The 18,932-nt window shown below is 42.5% G+C and overlaps 1 protein-coding gene across 4 annotated transcripts in view; it reads left to right on the forward strand.

Moving 5' to 3' along the window:
- LOC140132432 (uncharacterized) overlaps positions 1–13,893 on the forward strand; it is a 118,269-nt gene extending 104,376 nt beyond the window's left edge. For all 4 annotated transcript variants that reach the window (XM_072151208.1, XM_072151209.1, XM_072151205.1 and 1 more), the window contains 5 exons: positions 5,920–6,059; positions 7,616–7,773; positions 12,276–12,342; positions 12,617–12,741; positions 13,701–13,893. In XM_072151208.1, coding sequence (XP_072007309.1) covers positions 5,920–6,059; positions 7,616–7,773; positions 12,276–12,342; positions 12,617–12,731 — 480 coding nt within the window. In that variant the 3' untranslated portion in view covers positions 12,732–12,741; positions 13,701–13,893. The remainder of the gene's footprint in view (positions 1–5,919; positions 6,060–7,615; positions 7,774–12,275; positions 12,343–12,616; positions 12,742–13,700) is intronic.
- Positions 13,894–18,932: the final 5,039 nt, after the last annotated feature.

The following is an 18,932-nucleotide window of genomic DNA, read 5'->3' on the forward strand; positions in this document are numbered from 1 at the left end:
TAGTATATAAAAAGCTACAGTTTATGCCTTTCATTTTACTTAAGAATAGAGACCAGTAGAGCCAGTTCAGGTTCGGCGCTGCGGGTCCGCTCATCTCTACTCAAGAATGTACAATATTTCAATACAAAGTTGTTTTTGCCACAGCCATTTGCTGGACATTCACATTTGGGCCCTGTGACCTTGCACATGAGCCACTGTCCGCAGGTTAGGTTTCCTGGGATTGTGCTTGTTCTGATTCTGAATCTTCTTTAGGACCACCATCACCATGTGTCTTCTTCCAGCTACATGTCCTTCAAATGGAGATTGCCACATCTTTTTTTTTTTAAACTTTGTTTATTGATTTTACATTTTACAATGCAAATATAAGTACATCAATGAGCATTCAAGTATCAATGATCAAAATGAGTTTGCCACATCTTATAATTGTTACTTTTGCATTGTCCCATCCATCTTGGTCCTCTAGCAGTTCCATCCTGCAGCTACCCCTAAGCCTTCCTGCGCTAGAACATGCACCTTTCACAGGGAGCAAACGATGATCCGTTAATACAGCTCCTATGTCATCGCCGGGTGAGCCCCCCCCCACACATATAGAAATAACAATGGCTATAGAAAATGACTGCCCGAGTTGCAAGCATGGGTGAGAATAGCACCTGCTCCATAATGTGCAGTATAAACTGTGGTCTTGTCTGTGAAGCCATAAGATATGGTGCAAGCTGTTGAAACAAATAAAGTATGTTTGCATGTATTTAGGCTAACACAGTGCACCTCAGTAATAGTGCTTTACAGAGAGCTCCCCTGATATACTAGTGACACAAAAAAAACTGCACCCTAGTGTAGCGTGCTGAAAAATGACACATATCCTGGTCCACAATGTGTAAAATTTAACTTATTGTGATCCCTACCCTATATAATGCCCCCCAATGTGGGTCCCACACCCTCAGTATGTTGCCCTGATTGTAGCCCTCACCCTTAAAAATAGCCCACACACTTTATGATAAGCCCCTTATCATTGCTCCTTCACCTCTTACTGCAGCTCTGACATCTAAGAAAGACCATTATTGTGTCCCCCACACATATTATGACTCCCATTATGGCCCCCACTCTGTATATATATATATATATATAATTCCTATCCCCCTTCCATGTAGTGACAGAGTTTGTATGGTGGAGCAGGGAGCCGGCAGCTCCACTTTATCTGTGTCATGAAGTTGCAGATTGAGTAGAATTTAGGCCACACAGTATAATTGTCCCATTGACTCAGGAACATCTGGGGCCTAGGCCAAAAGAGTCTTATGTCCTGTATTCTTGTAAATTGTGCCGGGTCACTTCTCACCTCTCATAAATCTTGTCTTATATGACACCAAATGTGATTGAACAGTATTTCCCAATTTTCTTATCACTTGGAGTTGCTCTTGTCATGCGTTGTATGAGCCGCCACACAGGATGAATAAAATGAGTGAGACCAAAGTTTTCATTTAGCACGAGGGAGATGGGTTGTACGGGAAGATGAAAGCATTCGACACGCAGCGAATCTGGGAAACAACATGGTGAAATCTCTGCTGATTGTGTACGCCGTGGAGATTATTTAAATCACACTTCAAAGAGACTTTAATTAACTTCTGATCATGAGCCAAACCATGGGTGACATGATTTTCTTACCCCATTTGTGCTGGTGCAGTGTAATCCTATAATGTATGTGATATGTGGATTCCCAGCGAGTGAAGAACTGCATGACCCAGCAGTTAGTTACCGTATAACCAGAGACCTAGAGCAAATGTCCTACTCCTCTAAATATAGACTTCAGGGGGATACAATTAAAGGGGTTGTCCCGTGCTGCGGTCCTTGTTTACAGGGCCATGGCAGCTCAGCTCCAGTTTCAATGATTCCAATGTTTCCCCAATTGACACTTTATTAAAAGGGTTGTCCGACTCTTAAAAAACTAGCAGGCGGGCTGGGGAGGTAAGTTTTTTTAAAAAGAAAGCTGTACTCACCTCCATACACCTCATACATCGGCGCCGGGGAGAGGAGGAGGGGGAGAGCGCCGCTCGCCCCTGCCCCTCTCCATAGAGTAACAAAGGGCACGGTGCTGAATTCCGTTGAAAGATAGGACATGTCCTATCTTACTCCCGGCTACGGAACGGTATGGTGCCGCATGTGTGCTGCACTGTACCGCTCCCGTACGGCGCCGTGAGGCTATTGCGGTGTATGGGGAACGTATATACGGCGTATATATGTCGGCCTTATATACGTCCCCAATACTTGTGTGTGTGAATGTAGCGTTAAGCATATGATAACTCAATCCATGTCCTTCTGTGTTGATCCTGGAAAAAGAACATCTACATCAGAACGGCAGATACTTTTTAACTGTTCAAATTAATTTCTTTTCCCAGGTTAGCCACACAGGCATCAGGTGAACTTCAGCTTATCTCACTTATGTCACCAGGTCAATGTTAGGTCTAGTTGTAACACAGCAGTACATGTATGTGTTTTCTTCCTGTGGGTCCCGTCACATTACCAGCGCAGGTTTACTTTTGTCTCTACCAGCAGCAAGCAAAGATTTAGAACTGTGAGTTCAGTTCAACCATGAGGTGAAAGAAGATGAGAGATCTTTATGTTTAGTTATGAGCATATGAAAACTTCAGTGCACTATGGGCGTGGTCATGAAGTTCGGGGTGCACTTCCACCTCCCTCTCAGTGTTTGACAGTGCCTTATACACCCCTAACTGAGCAAGTGACATTCACACAGTGTCCATGCACAGATTGTTAGGATGGAATATAATGTAAAGTTTTCCTCCTTCAAGCGATTTGGAAGTTACAATCCGGGAACATAATTAATTTCTTTTATGCGCTAATTAAGATTCACAAGCCGGGCCCTTTCCCACTTTATCTCTAAATCACACTTGATTTTTGCTGCTCAGTTTTGTTCTCTCATTCACAATTTGCCAATTAATTTCTGATGTAATCATTAAAATAGGCCTTGGCTTGGAGCAGGGAGCGGCCGATAATTAACAGCCCTGCAAACTAAGCAAGTAATGTCACTAATAGTAATCTACACTGATTTCTATATGGCCGCACTCAACAGGGACAGAACTGATCGGTACCCGCAGAATGTACAGATATAATATAACCATGTGCATGAGGACCTGGAAAGGGAACCTGTCAGCAGACATTGACCGCGTAAACCACTACCAGTATGTTGTGAAGCAGGTAAACACCTACCAGATCATGTTTCTTAGAGGCTGTGTTTACACATTGTAGTTTGAAATGATATTCAAGAAGTGAGAGAGCCCGTATATATGGTTCCATTTATCGGGGTTGAGCACAATGCGGCACATTTACTAACCCGGTCCGGAGGATTTCCTGAATGCACAATTCACTGTGCCGCGACTCAATAAGATCGTACGCCCGATTTCCTGAATGTGTTGCTTCCCCAAGGTCACCATCTTCCTACCGGTGCATGTAAGTGCATTGTATGCGACACAATTTTCAAGTTAAATCCCGCAGTTTGTCCGAATTAGTTGGATCGTCCGAGCCCCCCCCCCATTTGTGTCGCATGAAAGCCAGCGCAGCCGCACCACAATAGGATCGCGTGCGCCAAAATCCCCCTCTAAATGCCTGTCCCAGCAGCGCAAATCCGAAAACATCGGAATATCCGACTAAAGTGCGTTCCGCGGTACCCTTAGTAAATAAGCCCCAATGTGTTTTCATGTAAACAGGACAAAACAAAGTTGAGTTGATGGAGGGAGCCACAGCACGCGAAAGTTTCCAAAAGTATAAAGGCTTTATTTAAGGCATAGAATACGCGACGTTTCGATTCGCAATGAATCTTTTTCAAGCATTGAAAAAGATTCATTGCGAATCGAAACGTCGCGTATTCTATGCCTTAAATAAAGCCTTTATACTTTTGGAAACTTTCGCGTGCTGTGGCTCCCTCCATCGATGTTCTGAAGTAAAGATTCATGTACCAGGATCTTCTGCTGCGAGCACCAAACTACATGAACTATCGTGCAGGAATCGGATTGCTGTCCTTCCCTCCCTTCTCTAAAGTTGAGTTGATGTCACATTTATATATTCCTGCCTTTAAAGCAATAGTGTCAAAAAGAGTAACTAAACCTTGGATGCAAATTTTATTTGTATGTCAGAAATGAATAGAACAAGTGATAATAATAAGCATTGTAATTTATTACTTTAAGTAAACCAGCTTCCCTAGGCTCTTGTTCTGCTTCTTTCTCCTGCGGGTAGCAATGTATCTGTAAGCCTTTAGATTTCAGTCTCCCTCAGACAAAAAAGTTAGTTAATGAAAAACTCGTGGGCTCACCCGTGCCTTTCGTCCCCCGCCAGCGCGACGCACGCACAACTTACGGGTCCCGGCTCCTGCTCCCTCCTCTTCAGTCCCACCAGCTGCTCCATCCTCCTTGGCTGTGTGTGCCCGTTCCCGACTCCTAGGGTGCGCGCACGCGGGCTTCAGCAGATTTAAAGGGCCAGCTCGCCACTAATTGACGCTGGCCATTTTCAGGTATACTATATAACCCTGCCTCTTCCTGTGGCCCCTGTCGGATCTGTTTGCCTAGAGCCCTAGAGAAAGCTGTGTTTATGCCTGTGAATTCCTGTTGTGAAACTGGTTCCGTTTCTGACTTCGCTCCTTTGCCGCCTGCCCTGACTTGTTGCTACGTCTCCAACTCCGATCCTGTGCTGCCCGTCCTGACCTTCTGCCTGTCTCCGGTTACTAGTTTGCTTGCCTTTTCTGTACCTCATCTTGGTTGCCACTGTGGAATCAACTGGTGGTACCACGCCGCAGTAAGTCCAACACGCTTTGTGGCGGGCTCTGATGAAAACCGGGTGCCACTTCGACTCCGGTCCCAGGTAGTGGCTTGTGTCATCGCCCGCAGTGGTTCAGAGGATCCACAACCTCTAAGCCTGACAATTAGACACTTCACTTATCAGCTTCGCCTTATCTTTCAGCTTTCAGTGGATATAGAACAAAAAAGCTGATTTACACAAACTGTTATAATGAGGAAGAAAGGCAAATGAAAAGAAGAACACATACACATATTTCTATAATACAGGCAGTCGCAGACTTAAGAACACCCAACCTACAGACAACCCCTAGTTGCCAACGGCTCTCTGGATGTTGGTAAACTACTGTACCTTAGTCTCAGGCTACAACGATCAGCTGTGAGATTTATCAAAGTTGTGTATTTAAGATTTATTGTTAATTCTGGTTCTTATGACGACCCAAAAGTTTAAAAATCCATTTGTCAAAGAGACCGAAAGAATTTTGTCTGGAGTTACAATGATAAAATATACAGTTCTGACTTGCATAGAAATTTGACTTCTGAACAAGCCTACAGAACCTTGTACGTAACCCGGGGACTGCCTGGTTGTCTATTACAAAGTTTATAGCTATTATCTGCTCTCTCTTCATTTATAACATTTTGTTGCAGGTTTAGTTACCCTTTAAACCTACAGTATCTGTAGTTTACAGAATGTAGTTGTGCTTGGAGCATTCTGTAAGTTCTTAGAACATGATGCTGTAAGTTGTTATAGCTCCATGGCTGCTCCGTGTGCGAGTCCGGTATTGTCATTTTTCACGGTTTAGCAAATGAATTTGATCTGCTTAGCACATATGTTCCCATCGAGGATCCTAAATGACATTGCTTTATTTCTATTAGGAAGTTATCTAGTGACTGTGAATATCTGTGTTGTGCCCAGAACAGAGGCTCCGTCTCGCGCCCCCTTAGGCGTTTAAGTCTTAATACTATGAAATATTCTTCTTCATCATGTCTCTGTGATGCTCTGGTGGGAATGTCCTACTGAAAAATGCATGAGGCTTCTTTCCGTCTCACTAATGTATTCAGAATTTTCTCGAGTGCCCGGTCACCGCAACAACCTACTTTCTTCTTTTTTTTTCTCCTACAGGATGAATTAGGGGAACTGGTGCAGATTGTGAAAGAAGAGAAAATAAAGAGCGAGTTGTCGGGCATCCAGCAGAAAAAGAGGAGTAGCCATGGTAACACGAAATCCATTTCCAAACTGCATCCGACCAATGGCCTGCAGAGGTACGTCACTTTCTACCACCCCTCGTGATGAGCGCGGCTCTGGGGAGGAATTTCTCCACAGCATGAAGTTTTAATGCAAAGAAAATGACTTGTTTCCTGCAGTGAAGCTCAGAATAATTGTAAGACACAAAGCAGAAGATTTCTAATCCTTAAATATATAATCCAACCAACCGCATCTGTAAAGATGAGTCGCTTCAAAGTACAATGCAGACGTATCACAGAGAAGAGCTTAAAGATGGAGAGGAGTCTGCAAATGCACACACACTCACATTCATCAATCTATCCTGTACATATCTATCTATCTCATGTCTATCTATAAATCCTATACATATATATCTATATCCTATTTATCTATCTAATACATATCTACCTATCTCATATCTATCCATGTATCTATCTCATATCTATCTATCTATCTATCTATCTCATATCTATCTGTCTCATATCTATCTATCTATCTATCTATCTCATATCTATCTATCTATCTCATATCTATCTATCTATCTATCTCCTATCCATCTATCTCATATCTATCTATCTATCTATCTATCTCCTATCTATCTCATGTCTATCTATAAATCCTATACATATATATCTATATCCTATTTATCTATCTAATACATATCTACCTATCTCATATCTATCCATGTATCTATCTCATATCTATCTATCTATCTATCTATCTATCTGTCTCATATCTATCTATCTATCTATCTATCTATCTCCTATCCATCTATCTCATATCTATCTATCTATCTATCTATCTATCTATCTATCTATCTATCTATCTATCTCCTATCTATCTCATATCTATCCATGTATCTATCTAATATCTATCTCATATCTATCTATCTATCTATCTCATATCTATCTATCTATCTATCTATCTATCTATCTATCTATCTATTTATCTATCTCATATCTATCTGTCTATAGAAAGTGAAGAGGCAACACTCCAGGTTGTGTTGAAAGGGGTGAACCTTTATTCCATCAAAAGCATGCTTGAGAAAGGTGTAGATTGACACCGAAACGTCGCTTTTGATGCAATAAAGGTTCACCCCTTTCAACCTCTTCACTCTATATTTTGGATCCGTGTCAAGGGATCATCGGCTACTGCACCCATTGTTAGCTGTGCTGCTCTATCTATCTATCTGTCCAGGAAGAAAGGCAGCACTCCAATTTTCAGTATCAAAGATGAGGGTTATCTCAAGTGTGGCAACATTTCGGTGTGAATACACCTTTGTCAAGCCCCAACAAACTTACATCCCACTGAAATCTATAGAACAGTGCTAGCGCCACCCTCCTCCAAAATTAATAAATGCCCCTCAACATGTCTATGGCACAGGATGTGGGAAATGTTTCACCATAACATTTATCTATAAAAAAATGGTTGTATTTTTCCATGCTGTATGCATTTGTGGGCGCTAACACGAGCATGAACTATTTTTACCCTCGTATTCTTCTTGAAATGGCACAGCTCTGAAAGGTCACCAGGTTTCCTATGAGAGATGAAGCCTGAGCTTCTAAGATCCTTTTTTGCTTTGTTCCCTTCGCAGGACGAGCCTCCATACTTCAAGTTCAGACAGTTCACAGGCATTAATGATGCTGATAACAAATCAGCAGGAACAGAGCGCGGCTTTGGAGAATATGAACCAGAGGCTTCAGTCTCTAGAAAGGATGATTCGTCACAGCTTGCTGGCTAATGCTCCTCCAGGTAACAGGATTAGGGGTGAAGAAGGCGTCCTGTCTGTTTCATCAAGTCATGGCAATCCCAGTGTTTAACATTCACCCATAATATTTTATACAACTTATTATCAACCTATTATCTAAAATATTTGTTTATTCACTTATGATACTACTAGGGAGCAAATTTTCATAAGGGGGAGAACCCATTTTTATCTGTGCAATAGGTCCCACTCTTCTTACAAATAGTTCTACAACTAGTTTTCTGTCGGACTTTGCACATTCTTTTAGGTGTCAACTGCTTGCACAGGTATTTAAGAAGTGTCTGCACCACATTTGTGTTGCACGTGACCCTTTTGTGGCACAGCTGCGCTGGCCTCCATGCGACACAAATAGGGGCCGTTCCGGCGCTCAACCGGACCGTGCGCCTGATTTAAAGGAAACCTACCATTTGATTTGATGCATTATGTACCTTGAGAATGCTGTAGCTACACTGATGCAGGATCATATCTTGGTTAATCCCTGAGCTGAGTGGTTTTGCTGATAAAACAGATATAACATTATGATAATTAAGCTCTGTGGCTTCTATGGCTGCTTCAGTGCTTGGTTCTGCGCTTCTCCTAGCCTGTGAGTTTTTCTCTGCAGGAGAGAATGATGCAATCAATGTTCTCCCTGCCAGACAGAATAATCAATTCCTGCACCATCCCCCAGCTGCTCTGTATGAGTGATCCAGCTCAGGTTGATTAGCCATGCTGGACTAACCTGCATTTGTAATTACAAGCTCAGTGTTGATCCAGACAGCAATTCTAATCCAGCTTTCCCAAGGTCCTGAATGTTTTAATTGTTTTTCAGCAAAACCACTCAGCTCAGGGATTAACCAAGATATGATTCTGCATCAGTGTCAGTGTAGCTTCCGCATTCTCAAGGTATGTTTGCTTCATAATGTATCAAATCAAATGGTAGGTTTCCTTTAACAAGCAAAGTCTGTCGCACGCACTGTGTTAAAAGTGCACCACAAAAAAGTTAGAGAACTCTGTCGAGCCAGTGCAGGGAAGCGACAGATTCATCATTGCTGGCCCACTTTCTTAATGAATGTGTCGAACCGAACATTATACATGGGAAGAGCAGTTTTAGTGCAGTTTCCCACATTCTTAGAAAATGTGCCCCATAGTTGCGTAGAATTAGCACCATGGCGTAGGAGTATGCACATACTATAACTTCAGCACTCATAAGTATACAATGAGAATAATAACGTAAGGGTGAAGCGCAGGAGCTTGGGGAAGATTTATAGTTTTCAGCGGAAGAAATTCTGCTAATCCAACTTTAAAGCTTTTTAAAGAAGGAAGCGATCCGTTCTAACACAATGGCGTGAAATCAAAGATGACTCAGTGAAAACTAGGAAATCAATTGTGTCAAACGCTGACGAGATCTGAGAGAATAAAGAATTAATATTGAACGTTCACGGAGCCACTGAAAAAGCATCAATGTCATAAAAGTGAACATTTCCAGCCAAGTTATTTCTATGTTATATTCATTGTCTGTTTATATGAAATGAGGACAGGAGTCTAAGGAGGCGGCAGGTATCTATAGGTGGTCCAGGGAAATATACCAGGCAGTCCCCAGGTTACATATAAGATAGGTTCTGTAGGTTTGTTCTTAAGTTGAATCTGTATGTAAGTCGGAACCGTATACTTTATTATTGTAACCCCAGTCAAAAATTTTTTGGTCTTTATGACAATTGGATTTTAAAAATGTTGGGTTGTCATAAGAACCAGGATAAACAATAAATCTTAATTACAGGCACCATAAGCTGTTGTAGCCCAGGGCTAAAGTACAGTAACTTACCAACATCCAGAGGTCTGTTTGTAACTAGGGGTTGTATGTCAGTCAGGTGTTCTTAAGTAGGGGACCGCCTGTATATTGAGTATACACAGACAATACACACATGTAATATACACATATATACACATTACATATACACTTTAAGCACATAGATATATAAATATATTACAAAGTAATTTAGCAAGATAATAAAGCAACTTCTGCAGATTTTTCTGCTACTTATGTCAAATGGAACAGACCAAGGCTACATTCACACCACGTTTATTGTGGTTTCATTGACATCCATTGTAGTTTCGTATAGCGGAGGACCCATGGTGTCCTGTTCCTCCCCTGAAAGAGGGAGAAGGAGTGGTTATGTTCAGGGTATTACCCCAGTGATGTTACTGTCCTTATATGGACTGCAACATAACTGTGGTCCTGTTTGAGTATACTGTCAGTGGAGGGCAGGAAGGGGTGCACAGCGTTGAATTCATCCCCCATTGCCTGCGACAGTCTCCCCTGAACGTATTTATCACTAAGCAAGATGGAAAGACATAACTTGCTGCATCTTTCCATCCTGTGTTTACTGCAGGATGCAACGTACACTGACTGGCCACTTTATTAGGTACACCAACTGCTCGTTAACACTTAATTTCTAATCAGCCAATCACATGGCGGCAACTCAGTGCATTTAGGCATGTAGACATGGTCAAGACAATCTCCTGCAGTTCAAACCGAGCATCAGTATGGGGGAGAAAGGTGATTTGAGGCCTTTGAACGTGGCATGGTTGTTGGTGCCAGAAGGGCTGGTCTGAGTATTTCAGAAACTGCTGATCTATTGGGATTTTCACGCACAACCATCTCTAGGGTTTGCAGAGAATGGTCCGAAAAAGAAAAAACATCCAGTGAGCGGCAGTTCTGTGGGCGGAAATGCCTTGTTGATGCCAGAGGTCAGAGGAGAATGGGCAGACTGGTTCGAGCTGATAGAAAGGCAACAGTGACTCAAATCGCCACCCGTTACAACCAAGGTAGGCAGAAGAGCATCTCTGAACGCACAGTACGTCCAACTTTGAGGCAGATGGGCTACAGCAGCAGAAGACCACACCGGGTGACACTCCTTTCAGCTAAGAACAGGAAACTGAGGCTACAATTTGCACAAGCTCATTGAAATTGGACAGTAGAAGATTGGAAAAACGTTGCCTGGTCTGATGAGTCTCGATTTCTGCTGCGACATTCGGATGGTAGGGTCAGAATTTGGCGTCAACAACATGAAAGCATGGATCCATCCTGCCTTGTATCAGCGGTTCAGGCTGGTGGTGGTGGTGTCATGGATCCATCCTGCCTTGTATCAGCGGCTCAGGCTGGTGATGGTGGGGTCATGGTGTGGGGAATATTTTCTTGGCACTCTTTGGGCCCCTTGGTACAACGCCACAGCCTACCTGAGTATTGTTGCTGACCATGTCCATCCCTTTATGAGCACAATGTACCCTGTAACATCTGATGGCTACTTTCAGCAGGATAATGTGCCATGGCATAAAGCTGGAATCATCTCAGACTGGTTTCTTGAACATGACAATGAGGTCACTGGACACAAATGGCCTCCACAGTCACCAGATCTCAATCCAATAGAGCATCTTTGGGATGTGGTGGAACGGGAGATTCGCATCATGGATGTGCAGCCGACAAATCTGCGGCAACTGTGTGATGCCATCATGTCAATATGGACCAAAATCTCTGAGGAGCTTCCAGCACCTTGTTGTATCTATGCCACGAAGCATGGAGGCAGTTCTGAAGGCAAAAGGGGTCCAACCCGTTACTAGCATGGTGTACCTAATAAAGTGGCCGGTGAGTGTATACTTTGCATAAAGGATGCCCTACCTACCAGTATGTGACTGTAGGTACATTCAGCCTGTACACCAGAAGCTGTCCTGGCCTATGCACTGAGGGTATCAATAAAACATGGTGTGATTGTAGCTGTAAAGGACACTCCTAAATATCTACTACAAAAAGTTCCATTTTACACCATCTCATTGGAAAACTACTTTCAGGCTCACAAGATGCTTCAAGAGGTGTCAGATATATTAGGATTTGCCTGCGTTGTAATTAAACTGGCACAAGCTAGTCCAGTGCTCTGCATATTAAGTGGAATCTAATCCTAAAGTTCTAATGTAACACACATACAGCACATATAACACTTCAATTACACCTTATTTATATACAGTTAACTATATCCCAGACTATGAAGAAGCTGGGACCATAACCCCTCTGCTTCATCAGAAAAGCTTGTCAGAAACCATTTTATTTTTCCATGGGATTATTTTAGTCGTCTGCTGCTTTATTTATGACGCCGGATTTCTCCTTAACTTTCTGTCCTCTTAGTTATTTCCAACTCAGGCATTGAAGAAGTAGTGAGGCACTAATGATGTAGGGGACACTGATGTGCTCTTAGCCCACATTACAGTATGTATGAGACTGCATTATAACAGCAGGAGAAAGTTCTGGTTGTTGTAACAGGTCTGGAAGTAGAAGACCTTCATCTCCCATTAATTTTATAACTATTTGGGATTACATTATTATATTGAATGAACATGCAGGACTGTTATCATGTGGAAGTATAATATGGTTCAGGTAATGACAGCTGAAAATCTAAAATAGATAGACCACACTAAATATACATTTTTCATTAAATGCCACTATTTTTGTCTCCATCAGGTTCTTCATCTACAGCAGATTGGGAACAAGTAAACGTACAGACATTCAGTGGGATGTCAGGGGACAGGTAGGTAGTACGTCCCTCCAGGCCAAGCTGAAGTATTAGGTCATGTTCAGATGTTACAGTCACTATGAAATTGTGCTGTGGATTCTGTATCACAAATCTGCTGCAGATCCACTACATACAGAAAGTAGATTGTGTAAATTCAGAGCATGGTACAAATTTCCAAACCTGCTGCATGCTCATTTTTATGTAAAAAGGATGGAAAAAAATTAGGAAAACGGCAAATATGGAGGACAGAGAAATACAGAAGTGATAGATACCCTTCCTTCTCTTTCAGGGAATACCATCCAACTGTGGGACAAGTTCCCGCTCCAGTACCAGCATGGCAAGATACTGAGCCCAACAGTCAAGTGACAGTGGACATTATCGGCAGAACAAGACATCAGTCGTAACACAAGAAGGGTAAGTGTATCTACAAAGTAAAATTGTCAACAGTTATAGGGGTTTTCTCATGAAGCAAGTAAGGCCCTATCCACAGGATAGGGCCTAACTTTCTAATTGGTGGTACCCCCGTCGCACCCCTTGTCAACTCCCTGAGATCAGCGGGGCAGGTGGTTGTACATGGGGGCCGTCGAGGGTACATTGGAGCTCCGTTCTCGTGATCCATGGGGGTCCCATCCCAGAGACCGCTTAGTAAGTTAGGCCCTATCCACAAGATAACTTGCTTTGTTGGAAAACCCATTTGAGCCAAATGTATGAAATAAAAAAAGATGTAAAATATAATTTTTTGGTTTGCTCCACCAAAAAATTTGAGATCACGCCACGCCACAGTCTACCAATCCGCTGCCTGATGGAGTGACAACACGTTTATTCACCACGTGGCCTTTATACATCTCATCCCCATTTAAGTGAACGGGGCTTAGCTGCTATACACAGCGGAATAATAATACATCTTTATTTATATAGCGCCATAATATTCTGCAAACATTTACACAGTAATAACATAGTCATATGAAATAATAGGAGTGATGGGCCTGCTCACAAAAGCCTACAATCTCATAACCTCTATGATTAGAATGATTACGTTTCTCCATTTGATAAGTCTCAGAAATACCTTTAATAGCTTATCCATAGGATCTGAAAACATCACATTTGGCCAGATGATATAAAAGGACATGTTAAGGGGATCAATTGAATCCCAAACACAGGAAAAGACCAGAGTCATGGCTCTTCCCAAAAGGTTACGGGGGTAGAATGAAACAAATGTCTACACACACCCGTAGACCATACGAGTGCATACACCAAGCACCATTGTGGTCTATTCCATGACCCCATATCCAAATGACACATAATTCATGAGAAATACCCGCACTTCTACATTCACAATTTTATTGAATTTTATGAAACTTGTTGTTTTTCAGACCCCGCACAGATGTGTCACAGCTGGAGATGACATTGGAGATTTATCTCCCTTTCTGGGGACATTGGCAGTGGCGCTGTATACATCTCTACCATCAGCCATGGTCTTCCTGGATTAAGAATCTACACATCTATTTTTATAGATGGAGATTCAAGTTGGTTATTTTGTACCTTCAGATAAAAATGGACATTTAAAAAGGTTTTATATCCATATATACACGTGTGTTGTGTGTTATTCTTGTAACAAGGATGCGTTTTCTCTCTACCTCTGTTCATGGTTTGTTGTTTATCTCCCGTGAGACCATTGGAGCTGGGGAGTCAGTAACTAATAAGTACAAAGTGTTCACCTCTCACTACAATATGATAGGAAGGACCACTCTGGAGAGATCATATACTGTAGGCTCCCATAAATGTGACCTTCTAATGTGACCGAAGAGGGTCATCACAGAAATACACAGAGTATACAGTATGTAATACTCCCCCAATATGTAAGTATTCATATCAGAAGTGTCTGGGGTAAAAATGTGCTTCTAGTTACCCATGAAAACCAATCAGACATCAGCTTTAATTTTACTAACAGCTGTGGGCAAATAAAAGATGAGCTGTGATTGGTTGCCATGGATTTGATAAATCTCCCCTGTACAGAAAGTCTTGCAATTACTGTATTGCATACATATGAGGGATGTCATAACTTGGTTGTATAAGTGTAAGATAATATTACCAGTATAAGTGCAGATAGATGCTGATATTACCAGTATAAGTGCAGATAGATGCTAATATTACCAGTATAAAAGCAGATAGATGCTAATATTACCAGTATAAGGCAGAATTCACACAAACGTATGCCCGTCCGGCTACGCTGGAGAGGAGGAGGGGTGTCTTTGGATAAAAGAAAGTGCGAGAGAGTGAAATATTCCATGATTTCATAACATAACAATTTCACAATAAAAACAATGGGGCACATTCACTAAGGGCTTTGTGCTGCACTTTTGTTGGACTGTGCACGTTCTTCTAGGCTAAAACGGCTCTGTGCCGCTATTGTGTCGCATGTGACCCTTTTGTGACACAGTTGCGCTGGTTTCCATGCGACACAAATAAGAGGTTGTGTCAACGGTCAGTCCGACTGATTTGGACCGAGCGCCGTATTTAACTTGCAAATTGTGTCTCATGCCCTATGTTAAAGATGCGCCACAACAAAGATGGTGAACTCTTTCGGGCCTGATCGGGGAAGCGACAGTGAATCACCGTACCCGGCATTATACACTGAAATAGCACTTTTAGTGAATTTTCCGAATTTCTACGTAAATGTGCCCGAGTGTGTTCATGACATCATCATACTGACCCCTGGTGCCATGAGCACACCCCGTTTTTATTGTGAAATTGTTATGTTATGAAATCAAGGGATGAAAACGACACCAAGTGCCAGAGTGATACGCTCTCTTTTATCCATTGATGTCAAAACCCGGACACATTCCTTGAGCACGGTGCCGTCTATATCTGAGCTGAGCTGTTGAACATCTTTGTTTAATCTATACTTGTGTCTATGGCAAAGCAAGCGAACAATGCGCTCCCAGCTCTGCCACTGACAGAGGAGCGCACGGGACATCAGCAGCCGGTGGCGCAGTGACATCACACACTATGGTGCCTGCGCCAGACGTCTTACTAGAGAAGGGTGCTCCACACACCGGGGGAGCGGGAGAAGGTAAGTACTTGTCACTTTACAAACCTATAGGGATCTAGTACGTCTGGCTTAGTACGTCTGGCATTGCCTTGTGTTATATTTGTTCTGCCTACATGTGCGGTGTAGACTGATAATTTATGGTGAACTCTCATGGAGTGACAGCTATAAATACAGCCCGGCCTGGCAGGTAGACCATTAATGAAAAGCCCTCCATAAAACCAGTGTCCACAGAATGGATGATCCCACTCTGCACATGTACATGCCAGGATGTTTTTTATACATATATTTTAGTAGGATATTTCCTCTCCTAGTAAATTATAGCTTATCATTCCCTTTGAGGTGGTTTTGCCTCTGCATTTCCCATTTTATTCCTACACAACATAACTATCATACTGACTGGATTCGTGATATTTATAGTTAATAATTATATATGATAATTAAAGATGTTTTCCAAGTAGATCACCCTTTATTCCAAATAGTCAGTGACTCTATACAAACTTTGTCATAGATCTTCTATTGATTTCCACTGATTTTCAACTCTTATCTTCCTCCCTCTATGACTTTCGCTTTGAGATATTTGACTTTTATTAGGATAATGGGACAGATTTGGCATTTAGTCGGCTTTGGGTCCCACCTTCGGTAATGCTAATCACTGCTCAGGACCACTCTGCCGCTTCCTATGGTCTAGTTTCTTCAGCTCCAGCTAAACAGCAGAAAGTTAGTAAACTAAGAGGAGGAGGAGGAAAACATTGCCCCATCACTCAAAGGGGTGGACGAATATATCATCACCATCCTCTATCATTCTCTGCACCAGTTTTTACCGCTTCCATCCCCCCAATGTATTTGCTCCCCTGGTCTCTCTTTACTCCTGCTTCAATATCCAAACATTGTTAAATTGCATAGAAGTCTATGAAGGAGGTAGGAGTCACAGAATCAGCTGTAAAATACAGAATACAAGTCACATAATGGTCATATACACACATTGGACTACTAATTTCTGCAAAGTTGGTTAACCTGTCATATACTTTTTTTTTGTCCTGTGACAATTCAATTCTTAAAGTTTTTTGCTGTCATAGGAACAAGGATTCTGAATAAAACTTCATTACAGACACAATTCAGCTGATCATTGCACCCAGAGAGCTTCACCAGAGAGGTCTGACTGTAACTATGGGTTGTCTGTAAGTCGGGGACCGCCTGTAATTGAAAAGAGGAGAGTAAATTTGGATTATCATTGCAGCTCCCTCCAGGATCCCACTGAACAGAAAGAATTGTGGGGTTTGCTGCAGGAGCTTCAAAGAGTTTAGAGAAGTGTGTAAAGTGCCACATAGTATTCAGGTGAATACCATTATACAACATACAGGTCTAGTAATGTAAAGGTTATTGTCTATGCAACATCCCCCACCGGGGCCTAGCCTTTTCTTGGGGCCTGGAGGCAGCCGGGGCCCACAGTACCTGAGTGGCTGGCTGTTGCGGCCTAAGCACGCTAGTGTCACAGTGCTTGGTATGGGGCCCGGAGGGCTGTCCTACAGCCTGGCAGGTCTCCAGCAGGTGGTGTGTGCAAGAAATTAGATGAGGGAGAGGCTGAAGCACTGAATCTCCCTGGGCAATCCCTTAGTGTCTGTAGTATGTGTCCCTGGGTAAGGGATGGGAAGCCCGTGATGGTGATACAGCCGTATCCAGGGAACAGATGGAGGCAACGTTGTGCAAAGATAACTCACGGTTCTTTATTGGAACAACTGCAGGCAACGAGCCAAATGATTTGGGTACAGATGCCGGATTGTTGGAGGAATTCCGGATTACTGGAGTGGTCATGGAGAGTGATCCTCAGGAGTAGATTCACCAGCCTGGTAGCAGATGCAGACTGGGAGGTAGCTGTGTCCAGATATGGAAGCTGCAGCTCTGTCCTGGGTGTTCTGTGTGTGGCACTAGAGGGATGTCACAGTATCTCTCTGGTCACTGACAGTCTGTGCTCTATATTGAGAGCTGAGGCCTAGGAGGCCTGTAGTAAGAGCTTGTGCTCCCAGATATCTCTAGTAAGAGCTGGCTTCCAAGAGGACTTGCCACTTCCTGTCTAGGGGTTTTATTAAACACTCCAGCTTACAGATTGGAACATCATTGGATAACAAACATTAAATAGTCTTAACCCTTGCCTGTCTAGGCAAAATCTATTGCTGCTAATTACCTCTAAATAGCTGTGTAATCCCTGAAGTGAGTTGTGCAGGCTCATCTACTAGGGAGACACAAACAAGGCAGCTCAAACACTCCTCTGCCTGCACATTGGCAGGGGTGTTGCATCTACATAAAGAACTAAAGGAAATCTACCACCATGATCAAAGATTGTAAACCAAGCACACTGTTCCCCCTCTTTCAAGATCTGCTCTTCTTTATGCATTGTATGCCCTTGTTTTTAAGGAAAAAGACTTTAAAAAACTTTGCAAATGAGCCTAAAAGGCTCCAGACTCTATTTACAGCTATGTAACCTGGAGCCCCTTAGGCTCATTTGCATAATGTGTAAAGCCTTTTTTTTTTGGCAAAAGAAGTTAAAAGAAGAGCAGATCCTGCCAGAGGGTGCACACACCAGTATGTGCTTGGTTTACAATCCTTCATTCGGTGGTAGATGTCCTTTAAATGGAACCTATCACCAGATTTTACTCCATGAAACTTCCAGCCCCCTTAGGTAGAGAATGAATTGTCCTTTCTAAAAAATTTTCTTTTATGTGAAATCTCACCTGTTTGCCTATAAAAATATCCTCCAAAGTCAAGTGAAATTAGCAGAGTTAAACTTTAGCAAGTTTAAAATCTTCCGGGGGAGGGTCACTTGAGATGCCCATAACTTTTGTTCTATAGAACCAGAAATACAAACAGTTATAGACATATTGGAAATGTGAGCTCCTGCCTTTTATTTTGCTGTCTGTATCTCTGGTTAAAAAAAACACAAAGCATGTATTATTATGGCCCAAAATCAAGGACGTTTTTGCCTCTGGTTCACTCAATATTCAAAATTTATCAGCATGGCTGTGAACTAAAACTTATATAGGGATCACACCATCAGATAGGGATCAACGCCTGGGGCTCCACACCAGGGACCCAGTAGATGACCCTACACTTGGGTTTATCAGACTATTTACTACACCCCAAGGGATGCTCCTCTACATTGGAGACCCCATGTTTTATTGATTCCACCGCAATCCCTCTGAAGAACCTACAGCAGGAAGAAACGCGTCAGGGAAGGGGAATGCAGGGTGTTTTTTTTTTTTTTTTTTTTTTTTCTTTTCTAAACTAGGGCAAGTTATTGGGACTGCCCTTGTCAGGGCGGGAGCTAATCACACCTGGGGACAGGGACAGTTGTAGCCTTGTTACAGTTCGTGACGTTTTTGGTTCTAACATATACAGGTATGTCCTTTACCATCTTAATGCTCCCGTCAATACACGTACTTTGGAAACAGCACAGCTGACCACTGGACACAACTACAGACCATTACCAGTTGTGGTAAGAACCATCTTTTATTTCCTCTTTGCAAGGTATTTTTTGGATGGTATGGTGCATGGCACC

This window comes from Engystomops pustulosus, chromosome 5 (genome assembly GCF_040894005.1).
Source record: "Engystomops pustulosus chromosome 5, aEngPut4.maternal, whole genome shotgun sequence".
Lineage (NCBI taxonomy): Eukaryota > Metazoa > Chordata > Amphibia > Anura > Leptodactylidae > Engystomops > Engystomops pustulosus.